This window comes from Tympanuchus pallidicinctus, unplaced genomic scaffold, assembly GCF_026119805.1.
Source record: "Tympanuchus pallidicinctus isolate F22 unplaced genomic scaffold, pur_lepc_1.0 scaffold9, whole genome shotgun sequence".
In the NCBI taxonomy this organism is placed as follows: Eukaryota; Metazoa; Chordata; class Aves; order Galliformes; family Phasianidae; genus Tympanuchus; species Tympanuchus pallidicinctus.
The window spans coordinates 2,557,629-2,570,711 of record NW_026294813.1 but is presented as its reverse complement, the minus strand read 5'-3'; the positions used below and the strand labels follow the sequence as shown (position 1 = coordinate 2,570,711).

Below are 13,083 nucleotides of genomic sequence, written 5' to 3'. Positions count from 1 at the left end.
AATTCCTCATTATAGAGGTTTTATTTTATTTATTTATTTATTTTTAACTTAAAGCAGAGTGTCCTGTTGATTCTTCAGTGTTGCTGTTCATGAACTTAACTATGGAGTTAGCTTCAAAATAAGTTAAATGTAACTGAAATACAACTTACTCTGTTGTATAAGCAAAGTGGCGTCATCTGAAGTCTTGCTAGGGACAGCACATTCCTCCTAAGGTAGTTTTCAGCCGTACGGTTTTAACACCAGAAAGATGGCAACTGCTTGCTTATCCCTACATCCTTTATGCTAGTGCTGATCTTGCACTATGAGCCTGTCTTGTATCTGTGCAGTCAAGCTTCGTATTCTGGGTACAGCAATAGCTTATTTTATCTGCACTTACATTTGCAAATAAAACATTTATTTGCAGTCTTTCTTAAATAGGAGGTGTGCCCTTTTAATCTTTACTTTCACCGAAATGTATTATACTGATAACAAAATTAGGAAGCTGTGTTGCAAAGTGCTGTGCTCAGCATATACCATGAAAGGTGGTGAACTGTCATGATAGCTTGTAGTCCAAATCCATCCTCATTACATGTGTTAATTAAGATGTTGAAATGAGATCACCATAAATGATTAAAGCTATGAAAAACATGGCAAGAGGCAATCTCTATCAATATGTCCTTTTTAATGTATTTTTTTTTTTGTAGGGGTGGGGAGTGAAAGCAATTAACCTTTAGTGCCAGTAATTTGCTCACATATTAACCCTCTTTCTGAGGAAGAATCTTTCATTTTTATGTGTGCTTCTTACTGTTACTGCCATTTGTTGATCAGGAAATCAGAATTTAATATTTCAGTTCACAGAATCACAGAATAACCAAGGTTAGAAAAGGCCTTCAAGATCATCCAGTCCAACCATCCACCAATCACCAATAGTACTCACTAAACCATGTCCCTCAACACAAAATCCAAATGTTCACTTCTGGATGTGGTACCTGTCCCGAGTATGCAATTAGAAGAAGTTTCCCTTTCAGTCTTGCAGCATACTTAGTGTTTTCAGGAGCTTAGTGCAGCTGTATTTAGTGGCCATGCTAGTGCTTCATGCACTGCTGGTGGGGGTGTAGCTGTTCCCATCATTTCTGCCCAGAGAGCTTTTGCCTGAGGAAAAGTGGTAGCTGTTTAAGGAGCAAAGTAATACAGCCTCATGCAGCTGGATCCTGCCTTTCAGCAGCTGTAGTTAACCCTTACTTTCTGAGATTAACAGAATTCAGTGCAGAATACCTTTTACATAGTGTCCTGTTCTTGCTTTATCAGGCAGTGCTTCTCATGGGAAGCGTTCATCTGTTGTGGTTGGACTGACTCAGAAGTCAGAGCACTCGCTGCTCCTGATAGCAGAGAGTGAGGGAGGAATTCCCCAGCAGTGAAGTATTGTGAGTGGGCAGGAGTGTTGGTGGCAGAGAGCAGGAGTTTAGGCGATGGGATTTGGAAACCAAATAGTAAATTATAAATTGGATTCCATGATAAGGAACGGTGCCAGTAATCCAGAGCACAGCTGGTAGGATGTAAACTACTGCCAAACATAGTGGTTCAAGGTTTTTCAAGTTGTGAGGATCAGGTTCAAATCCAGGGAGGATCTTCCTGGGAAAGAAAACAAGAAAAGTGGAAAAAATGCAAACTTTCTGTTTCGATTTTGTGTACACCTCAATTGTAGTTAATATGTTTAACATGACTGGATCTTCTTGGAAAAGTTATTTTTTAACTCAGTGCTTTAGACCGTGTGTCGTATCTGCAGCCTAGCTTGCTGGTCTTGTCTCCATGCTGTGCAACTTGAACCCAAGGCTTAGAGAATTGTTTTTTGAGAGTGTAACTCTCTGTTTTATCAAGGTTATGTTTCTATAGCTTACAATCCCTGTGGATGTTCCTGTGCTGTGTAACTTCAGTGTAGACAGACAGGCTTTCTTTCAGAGCTGTGTCTTAACAGTTGGTTTATCTTGTCAAATTTGAATGGAAAATTTATGAAGACAATAGAAGGAAAAAGTTGCTTGATGAGTATAGAAATCCAGGATAAATGATTTTGTCTGCAGAATGGCTCTAACACTGAAGACTGCTCTTTCAAGACTAATATGTTTGTCAGTAATGCTTTGCTATCTCCTTAGTGGGACTCTGCTTCCTGTTTGCAATGTTCTAGTATCTTAGGTCATTTTTCAGAGTTCCCCACAGATAGCTTTTTTACCCACAAAGAGCCTCTTCTATTCTAGCATTAATCTGAGGAAGGAATTGTGTTTCATGACTTATACAGGATAACCACATTGAATTTCAGAATTTGTGGAACAAAATAACAAAGCTACAGGATGAGCTGTAGCATGGATTTGTGTTTTCATGCAGTGATTCACTTTTTACCTTAGGAGGAGGACAAGCAGAGTGGTGGTACATTGGTGCAGGCTGCCCACCCAGCTGCTGGACTCACCGTCTTTGAAGGTGTTTAAGGAAAGGGCAGATGTTATACTTAGGGACATGATCTAGTGAGCGGATTCGGTGGTAGGTGGACTAGATGATCTCAGAGATCTTTTCCAGCGTTAAAGATTTTGATTCTGGGAGTTATATATCCTAGATGATATGTTAGAAGTATTGTGCTAATTTCAAGTGTAGAATGTGAAGTTTGAATTTTACTGTAAAAACGAATAGAGAGAGTCTTTTGCATGTGAAATTCAGGCGTAAGTGATAAAACTCAACTTCCGTAGTTGAACGTAAATGGTGCAGGTATACATATCTGGAATTACCTAGGTAACAAAATCAACCATGTGTGCAAGTTTCAAAGTAATGTTTGGTTAGTTAAGAAGAATCATCAGCTACCTATGGAATCTCTTCTACTGGTTGTATATTTTAAGTGATTGGATGATTAAAATGTATCTTTTGTGTGAAAGATGAGAATCTCAAGCTTGCATTCGCAGAGCAGCTGCATGTCTTGTAGTGGGGTCTCATAGCCTATAGCCTTAGACTGCAACCCAGAAGCTGTCATCACACCATAACGGATAGGTGTAGTCTGTTGTGTTCTTAAACAAATGTTTAATGAATACTGAAATTTTCTGTTGGATTTAGTTTTGGATTGCAGAATTACCAGTGGACAGTTATTCCTTTTTTCTTACAAAATGTGTAGCAGCTAAATTGAGGCTTGTCATAGTATGATATTAAAAAAATGACTGAAAGTACAGTGATATTACATGAAGTCAAAAGGAAGAATTTGTACTATTCTTAATAAGAGGACAATCACATATAATTCTTCAGCTGGATAAAATCTAGAGATGAGATGAAACAAGAAGACTTTGGAATTGTCTAATAAAATATGGAGTATTTGCTGAAGTTCTGTCACTTAAAAAGTAGGTTACATAGTGAGCACATTAAGCATACTTCTCATAAGATAACCAAATTTAGGAGGAGTCTTTAAAACGTATGTTCTCTATCATTTGAGAAGATTTATCTCTTTAGTCAGCTTAGAAATTGGAGTGCGTCTCTGTTTTATGTGATTTCTGTACTTCAGATGTTACTACTTCAGTCATTTTTTGTTTTCTGTTCTTAAGTAGATCAGTTGTTATTATTAATAGATATGCATAAGTTAATGTATAATTCGCTATAATAATATAGTGATATGGTAGTTAATGACTTGGCATTAACTGTTTGAAGTGTTGAGGATTCATATTTATGACTGTAGTAGCTGCAGTAAACAAGAGAAAATAAAATATCTCTAAGAAAAAAAAAACACTTAAAAATTGTGTGGTGTATTTAAGAAAAGTGTGTCCTCTCAAGTTTAATAGATTCATTAATTTACTGTTTATCTTGCTTAATGATCCTGTGATAAGGGAAATTAGTGGCTTTGCAGATGAAAAATGTCTGAGTAAAAAAATACATTCATCTTTGTAGGCATCATCTGTTTCACTGACAAAAGGCACAGATGCAAAATTTATCTCAATAATTGAATTTATAATTATTGTATCATAGATTGATAAATCATTGCTCTTGCTGGCTTGTAAGTTCGAGCTACAGTTCATATAACAGAAATAGATTTAATCATTGAACAGTGATTATAAGCTGAGATGTTTCGAAGATTGCACTTGTATGTTTTTATACATTATTTAAAAAGTAAGGCAGAGAAGAAAGCTGCAGATACGGAAGAGGATTTTGTTAATGACTCTACAGGGACGTGCTTTTCTTCGAATGGCAGAATGGCAGACATACAGGCTTGAAAAGTTTCTACTGTGCTTTTTCTTTGGAAACTGCTGTCTTTGCCATTATCGAGGATGTTCATAGATTTCCTAAACTCATAAAAGTACTACAAATCAGCAATAGCACTGATTTTTAATAGGAGGCTAGGAAGTGAAAGAACAAATGAGCAAAAAGGCAAAGTGTTCGTATGTGGTGTATGATGTATTTCTGATGCTTATGTCTTTTATTTCCTCTTTCCCAACAGCTGTAGAACAAGCAATCGAAAGAGTTTGATGGGCAATGGCCAGTCTCCAGCTCTGCCTCGACCTCATTCACCTCTCTCAGCACACACAGGTGATTTTTGTATCTATGCTACTGCTGGTGTTATTAAATCCTTAAAAATCCTGTATAAGAAAAGGAAAATGGGCTAATTCTCTTCTCCACTACCCCTCCTTTCTTTGTTGGCTGTAGTGGAAAAACTGCACTAGGCTATGGTGGAAAGCACTCCAGAGATACCTAGTATGGGTCATGCAGCTTTTTTTGTTTTTCACGTTCTTATGCATTTTCTCCAATTCCTTATCAGTGTGTATTACACTATGGAAAGGAATATAAAACAGCTTATAACACATGGTAAATTTAATGGAGTTGGTGAGTAAAGTATTACAGTATTATAGTGTTTTTGCTCCTTAGGATTTTTGATGTTAGACACATGGCAAGAAATTTCAGTGCTTCATTTGTCATATTCCATTTTGCTTCTAAAGCAGCTGAAGAGATGCTTTGGATTGAATCAAAGATTGAATAAAAAGTCTGTAGATTTGGGATATTATTGATAACAATTGTCCTCAGTTTTCAAAAAAAGCATTTTTAGAATATAAAAACGCATTTCTTCAAAGAATTATTCTGTCATGTTTTTTTGTGTTGGCACTCACACTGACTACTTTGTAGTACTGTTCGTGGATGGTGGAAGATAAAGTGCAGAGTTCTGTGTGTGTTTTTCAAGAAGGAGTTGAGTTTGTGCGACACTTGCAGTTTTCTAGTGGAAGTAACATTATTAGAAAAAATAGAGTGGTTCTCTTCAAACTGAGCAGCAGGCTATCACAATCAGAAACACAGATGAGATCATGAAGATTTGTGAAGAGTTCAAGATAACATGCTATGTGCAGTTTCTCAAACATAAAACAGGAGTAGAATAAAATACTACATTTGGAAGGAACTTACAGATCCTTTAGTCCAATTACCTGAATACTTGAGATCAAAACAAAATTTAAAACGTTACCCAAATGCATCTTGAGCACTGACAGACGTAGGGCATCAAACACCTTACTAGAAAGCCTATCCAGTGTTTTGCCACTCTCACAAATAAATAAATTTTTACTGATGTCCAGTCTGAATAATACTGTTGATTTCAAAACTGTGAGCAAGCCACTCTAAATGTAGAAAAATGATAGTATTAAAGAAAGTTAAGTGTAGCCTATTCTTTTCTGAAAACTTTCTGAAACTTTTCTGAAACTGAGCAGTATGTGCCATGTTTTCAAAAAACTTGCTGTGGAAGCTTGGCAACTTCTGCAGTTACGCAAGATCATAGGGTCATATAATAGTTTAAGTTGGAAGTGACCTTAAAGACCATCTAGTTCCACCCCACTTGGCATGAGAAGGGACACCTTTCACTAGATGGAGTTGCCCAAAGCCCCATCTGATGGAGCTCTGGATGCTTCCAGGGAGGGTGCATCCACACCGTCTCTGGGCGACCTGTTCCAGTGCCTCACTACGCTCATAGTGAAGAATTTATTCCTTATATATAATGTATTTTCCTTCTGAAGTTTAAAGCCATTGCCCATTGTTGTGTCACTATAGTCTCTGACAAAAGAATCCCTCTCCATCTTTCCTTTAGGCCCCCTGAAATACTGGAAGATCTTTCTGGGATCTTCCCAGAGCCTTCTCTTTTCCAGGCTGAACAAGCCTGGTTCCCTCAGCCTCCTTTGCAGGAGAGGTGTTCCAGCCCTCTGAGCATCTTCATGACCCCTTCCGGATCTTCTCCAACATCTTCAGGTCCTTCTTGTACTGGGGGCCCCTGAGCTGAATACAGTACTCCAGGTGGAGCCTCTTGAGTGGAATAGAGAGGAGGGCAGTTGTGTCTCTTGCCCTTCTGGCCACCTCCATGCAGCTCAGGGCATGGTTGGTTTTCTGGGCTGTGAGTGCAAATTAGTGCTGTCTAATGTTCATTTTCTTGTCCATCACTATCCCTAAATCCTTTTCCACGGGGCTGCTTTCTGTGCGCTCATCACCCAACTTATATTCATGTTTGGGATTCCCCTGACCCAGGTGCAGGACTTTGTGCATGGCCTTGTTGAACTTTCTGAGATTTGCATAGGCTTACCTCTCAAGCCTGAGAAGGTCCCTCTGGATGCCTCCCTTCCTCCAGCATGTTGACTGCACCACACAGGTGCTCTTTGAAAACTTACTGAGAGTACATTCAATCCCACCGTCCACATCACCAACAAAGATGTTAAATGGTGCCAGTTCCAATAATTACCCCTGAGGAACACTTCACTGCACTGAATGCAACAGATTCTCTTATACTTGTACCTTGTTTTCCCAAGGTGTGCATGCTGAAGACTTCAGCAGCAATGGGATATCTCTTCTGTGCTAGAAATTTGCATGTTTATGACTGTTTTTTTAGTTTCAGTTCTGTGTGTAGTAGTTTACAGTAAACAATTGCATAGTCATTGGCTCCTGACTCAGCTGGCTATCGTGTCTGGAGTAGTCCCTTGCAGGAATAATTTGAAATTACAGCATGCTCAGAGACAGCCTTGAGTAGTTTACTTCTTACTGTGCAGATGGAGTAGATACTTTCTAGAGCTGACTTAGGCAAAATCATTTCTTAATATTTGAATACCGTGAATGCGATCCTAATTCATACAAGCAGATATGCAAATGTGTTACTTAAAAACATAGTGAGACCATATAAGAATTTTCTTCTGTATGTGTTTTAGGAGTTCAAGGTATCAAGTGTTCATAAATCCTTGATAACTTAAGTCTGAAGAAACTATGGATTTCTACCATTGCTGTATTCTTGTGTTGTCAGAACCACCAGGGCTTACTTGCTCAAGTGACCTCCCTGCTCTTGCTGGAAACCTGTAGTTTTTTGCTAAGTCCAGCAGAGAAGTGTAACAAGGGATAGTTTGGACCACTAAGTGGATAAAGAACTGATTGAAAGACCACAGACAAAGGGCAGTGATCAGTGCTTCTATGTCCAGATAGAGGCTGGTAATGAGTAGTGACTCCCAGGGGTCTGTCTTGGACCAGTACTGTTTAACCTCTTTATCAGTTACACTGATGATGGAATCGAGTGCACCCTCCACAAGTTTGCTGATGACACCAAGCAGAGTGGTGTAGTTGACACAGTGGAAGGAGGGGATGCCATTCAGAGGGACCTCAAGAGACTTGGACAGGTGGGCCCAGGTGAATCTAATGAGTTTCAGCACAGCAAAGTATAAGGTTTTGAACTTGGGCTGGAGGAATACAGACTAGAAAGAGCAATCCTTGAGAGCAGCCCTGCAGAGAAGGACCTGGGATCTGGTGGATAAAAATCTTAACATGAGCCAGCAGTGTGCTCTTGTAGCTCAGAAAGCAAATGGGATCCTGGGCTCCAGTAGAGGGGTGGCCAGCAGGGACAGGGAGGTGATTGTCCCTCTCTACTCTGCTCTTGTGAGGCCCCATCTGGAGTACTGTGTCCAGGTCTGGGGTCCCCAATACAAGACAGGGAGCTTTTGGGGATGGTCCAGAGAGCTACAAAGATGATGAGAGGGCTGGAGCACCTCCCCTGCAAAGACAGGCTGAGGGAGTGGGCTTGTTCAGCCTGGAGAAGGCTGCAGAGTGACACTGCAGCTTCCCAGTATCTAAAGGGATATAAACAGGAGGGGAATCAACTCTTTGAAAGGGTTGATAACAGCAGGACAAGGGGAAATGGTTTTAAGTTGAGGGAGGGAAGATTTAGGTTGGATGTCAGGGGAAGTTCTTTACAAAGAGAGTGGTGAGTTGCTGGAACAGGCTGCCCTGAGAGGTTGTGGGTGGCCCGTCCATCCCTGGAGGTATTCAGGGGCAGGTTGGATGGGGCCTTGGGCAACATGATGTAGTATTAAATGGGGAGGTTGGTGGCCCTGCATGTGGCAGGGGTGTTGGAACTTCATCATTCCTGAGGCCCCTTTCAACTCAAGCCGCTCTGCAGTTTGTTCTCTATGTCCTGCTTTATTTACTCTTTTGGGGAGTTTGTATGTGAGTGTTGAGTTCTTCAAATTAGAGAGGCCTCCTTAACTCCACTGAGACAGCCTGATTTATCTACTGTCATGCTTGATGATTTTTAAGGTCTCCTTTGACTATGTCTGCAAAGTAACTAATAGTGGTGAAATGTTACCAGAAAAGTTTACTAAATCAGAACAGCGTTTATTTTTGCAGTCTGCACAGGACATTCTACCAGGAGCATATATTATAATCCCAAATCTCAGGTGAAGATTACCTTCAGAAAAGATAAGCACATTTTCACTTCTTTAATTAGTGGTTGCTGCTGGAGAACAAACAAAAAGAAATAAAAATTGAAGCAGGAAAGACAGGAGGAAACAAAATAGTTTCCAGTTCCAGTTGAGCAAACTAAATGTGCAGTGTAGGACCTGTGCTGGCATTCAACAGAAACAAGATTTTTTAATTAGGCTATCCTTGGCTGAAGTGCAATAATTGCATGTGCACGTGGCAAAAGTCCTAGTAGGATGATGCAGAGTGTGGAGGATGTTGGAAGGGAATCCTGTTCCAGATACTGTTTTTGTGCATGTTGTCAGAATTCAGTTTTGTGCAAGAAGTCTCAGATTGCTGCAGGTTGAACAGATCAGGCTATGAGCAGCGGCAAGCAGGTAGCTCGTCGTCATGTGATACTGCACCGTTATATTCCTCTGGGCTATCAAAGGAAAAAGGTATTGACACTTGCCATTCAAGAGGCTGAGTGTAACTGATGGTAAAGTTGAGACCTGGAGCCACTAAATATTCTTTCAGTTCTCGACTGTCTTGAGAATTTTCTACCCATCTCTGAAACTTAGTTCTTTGTATCTTATGATGCCTCATTGTCTTGGTTTCAGCTGAGTCAATGTTTGTAGTACAGGGATGTTTGACCATTGCTGAGTGATGGGAGCATGCCCTGCACCAGGCTGGGCTGCTCAGTGGGAAAGAGTCAGCCACAACAGTCCTTTCGGCGCTCAGCATGGAGCTCTAATGGTTGTGATAATGACAGCTCTGAACCGAGCATGTTAAAGCAAAACTGTTGTAGGTGTTGTAGTAGTTTAACAGTTTCTGCTGTTCAGAATGTTTTTTTTTCTTTCTGTTTTTGGAGGTCTTAGTATTTGCACAGAACCATATTAAATACTTACTTGTGATATACAATCCTGCTGCATTATTTACCATTTCTGGGGGCTGGATTGAGATTATCATTCATCTATTTGGTATAACACTGTTTTGGAAACTAACCTGGTATTTCTATTTAATATTGCAGTCATCTTTATGTTTTAGGAAGCATATATTGGAAACTTTTAATTTCACTCTTTACTTTGTCACTTGGGGGAGTCAGGCTGTGGGGGAGACAAGTGGGAATGCTCAAACCAGCATGTTAAAATTTCTATGCATACTGATAGTGTTTCAGATAGTGTTTCAGTTTAAGGTTAAGAAGATGTTTAAGAATTTCTCCCAGTGGTCTGTCCTGAGGCTGGATGAATGGTTGGGAGCATGGGATGGGATGGTCAGGCACCTAGAACAGTGGACACCATTATTGTTTTGGAACTTCACCCCTAAACAACTGCAGAATCCTAAGAAGCTGGGAAAATATTCGGAAAAGGTGTGCTGCTGCCTTGACAATCTTAGAGAGACTCAAATCACTACAATGTTCTGTGGCCTGGCCTACTGCTCAACACTTTTTTATTTGGCACCCTAAAGGGAAAGAAGTCTGTGGGTCTGGTGGCAGTGTAACTGGCCCTACATTTGCTCCAGCCACTACACCAGGCCTTGCAGTTTAGTCAGATAACCAATCTGTGCCAATCTTCGTCTCGTCTATAAACAAGACAAAAAAAAGTGTCTGCAAAAGTCAGCTTGTTTAGTAAGAACAGAAATGCCTACTAAAATAAGGATAGAATAAGATGAGGATGAAACAGGGCCATCATGATGATGAGAGGAGGAAGAGTCAGAACTCATAAAGGAGCCAATAACTTTCTGACCACTAATTATGGGTGAACTGCAAGATACACAGAAAGATTTCAGCTATCATCCACATGAATGCTCCAGTACAGGGATAATGGGGCCAGGACCCTGGGCTTACTGGGCAGCAAAGCTGAGATTCCTTTTTAGGTAAAGGGAATGTTAACAAAGCAGTGGGAAGAGGGACACAAGCCTTCACCCTGTGGAGGCAACTCTTGTCATCTGTGAAAGAAAGGTATCCCTTGAAAGAAGATCTGATGTGTTTCCCAGGTAAATGGAACCACCATAGAAAACGCTATCCAGTAACTGGAGGGTATTAGCTGTATAGGAGATGATGTACAACATTGATCTGAATGATGTAAGGCCTTGCACCTGAATCACAGCAGCTCCTACTACAATGCAAACTGGAGACAAAGGGACTAAGCACAGCTCTGTCAAGACAGGCTTGGGAGAGCTGGTGCATGGCAATCTATCTGTGTGTGAGCCAGCAGTGTGCCCTCACAGCCCAGAATGCCAACCAGATGCTGGTCTGCATGTTATGGTGCTGATCCTGCCCCTGTACTGTGTGCTAGTGAAAGCTCCCCTGGAGTACTGTGCCCAGATGTCGAATCCTCAGCCCCTTTATGTATCGAAAGGCCTCAGGTCTTAGCACCATTCTGGCTTCGGTTTCATACTGTGAATGCTTTTCTTGCTAGAGTACTGTCAGAGTACTCTAGGCATCTCTGTGGAGAAATGACTGTTAACCTCACAGAAAACAGGAAATATTGTACTAAATACTGTTGTTTAATTTGACCAGGTTTTTGACTTCAGGCTTGTTGCATCTTAGTCATTATGGCATGTACTTATTCTTTATTGCAGACTAATGAAATTGAAGGGAATCAAAGTTGTCTGTCAGACTTTATTATATCCAGTTTCTATTAATTAATTCTGTTAATTATTTCTATTAATTATCTTGAGATGTCTGCAGTACTGTATTCTGTCCTTAAAACTGTTTGTGTTGGTTGGAAATTCCGTGCTTTATAAGTACCCAAATTCAGTATGTTCATGCCTTGCTCCACAAAGATCCATTTTACATCAATTTATTGCTCTTGTTGGGAGGACAGGCAGGATTAAAGCATATATTGAGTTATCTCTGCTTGCATTCTGTACTTGAGGTAAGTTCTTTTGGGATAACTAGTTTACAAGACTTCACATCTTGAAGGGAAGGGTGTTATGTGTATCTTTAGTATCAATAGAAGCAAGGTATATAAAGGCGTACTCTGAGTGTGAGGGTGGAGCTCTATTAGTCAGAGTGCACTGAATTAATACTCATCCCAGTACTGCTGGCTTTGCTGAGGAGTGTTTTCATCTTTGGTGATCTGCTCAACAATCATTTTAGAGATCTGGTTGCTCCTTCAGTAACTTGTCATTATTTCAGACTTAAAAGAACTCGGGTTGCTGGTGCGTAATCACAGTGATTTGAGTTGGACCTATCCAAAACCAGCATTGCATGTAGTCTCGCTCTGTTCTAAAGAAGAACTTCTTGAGCATAATTGTAAATCTTTCAGGATATTTTCAGTGCTTTTTATACCCACACTCTTCCTTGCAGTCCTTTTCTTACAAGTTCAGACTAAACTGAAGGTACAGGCCATTCTAATTAAAAAGACACCCTTTGAGGAAGACTTGAGGTGGTCAAGTTTAGAATTATGCGAATTTTCATTACATATAAGAAAGTCATGTAGACTCAGTGCACTTTATACCACTTCTCGTTCTCCTATTATAATTGTTTGAGATGGGGATAACAGAGGATTGTTCCTACAAAGCGGTCTGTTATTAATCTTTATATGTGCAAGCTGAATTGGGTAAACCCTGAATAGTTTCATAAAGATTTTTAAGTGCTTGTCTTACCTTCTCAATATTTCTCAGATTCATGAGCCTAGATAGGGGAGTACATGTGAGATGACACCTTAACAATAAAGTAAATACCTTGTGCAGTAAATACATAGCACTGGTCAAAGAGGGAACGGTTTACTGCTGAAGTCTTTTGCATATATAAAAAGACAGTAAGATTTCTAGAGTAATTTCAACTATCATGATGTGAAATTTTCTTATTAAAATAGAAAACATGTACACTAATGACACTTCTTGAGGTTCAAATCTTGTTCATTACACTAATAATCTTATCTTAGTTGTTTGGATATCCTTCATATTTAATATCTGGGTTGAAAGCCTCTAAGCCTGCTTAGAGGTCCTGTTAGCTTTTACATTAACTGACTGCATTCAGAATTGTGAGAGGCAAAGGGTTGCAGTATCAGCTTGGACAACATCTGGTGCCCTGGATGCTAATGGACTTTTCCAGATGAATGCCTGCTGCTGTGTAGGCAGGTCATCTGCACCACCCAGCCTTCGAGTGAGTGATTGTCATCACAGCAAGTCAGGGCGTTCAGATGTCCCCACCTCAGCAGTCACAGAAGCTTGTTCTTGTGGGTGATGCTAACCCCCTGATGATTAATAATCACATGTAGTGCTGTTTAATTTTATCTACTGCAGAAATGAGTATCAACTGTTAGGAGTAATGCTGTAAATCTTGTGTTTCTTAATACAATGTTCCATGTGGTGTCACTAAGAAAACAAGTACTAGGATAAGAATTGCAAGTAGGAAATGGCTTAAAAAAGAGGAGGTGTGTGTTGTGCAAAAAT

At 40.1% G+C, this 13,083-nt stretch overlaps 1 protein-coding gene across 5 annotated transcripts in view; it reads left to right on the top strand.

Moving 5' to 3' along the window:
- MAST4 (microtubule associated serine/threonine kinase family member 4) overlaps positions 1-13,083 on the top strand; it is a 284,153-nt gene that overhangs the window by 207,029 nt on the left and 64,041 nt on the right. For all 5 annotated transcript variants that reach the window (XM_052670248.1, XM_052670246.1, XM_052670247.1 and 2 more), the window contains one exon: positions 4,439-4,527. In XM_052670248.1, the coding sequence (XP_052526208.1) occupies positions 4,439-4,527 (89 nt within the window). The remainder of the gene's footprint in view (positions 1-4,438; positions 4,528-13,083) is intronic.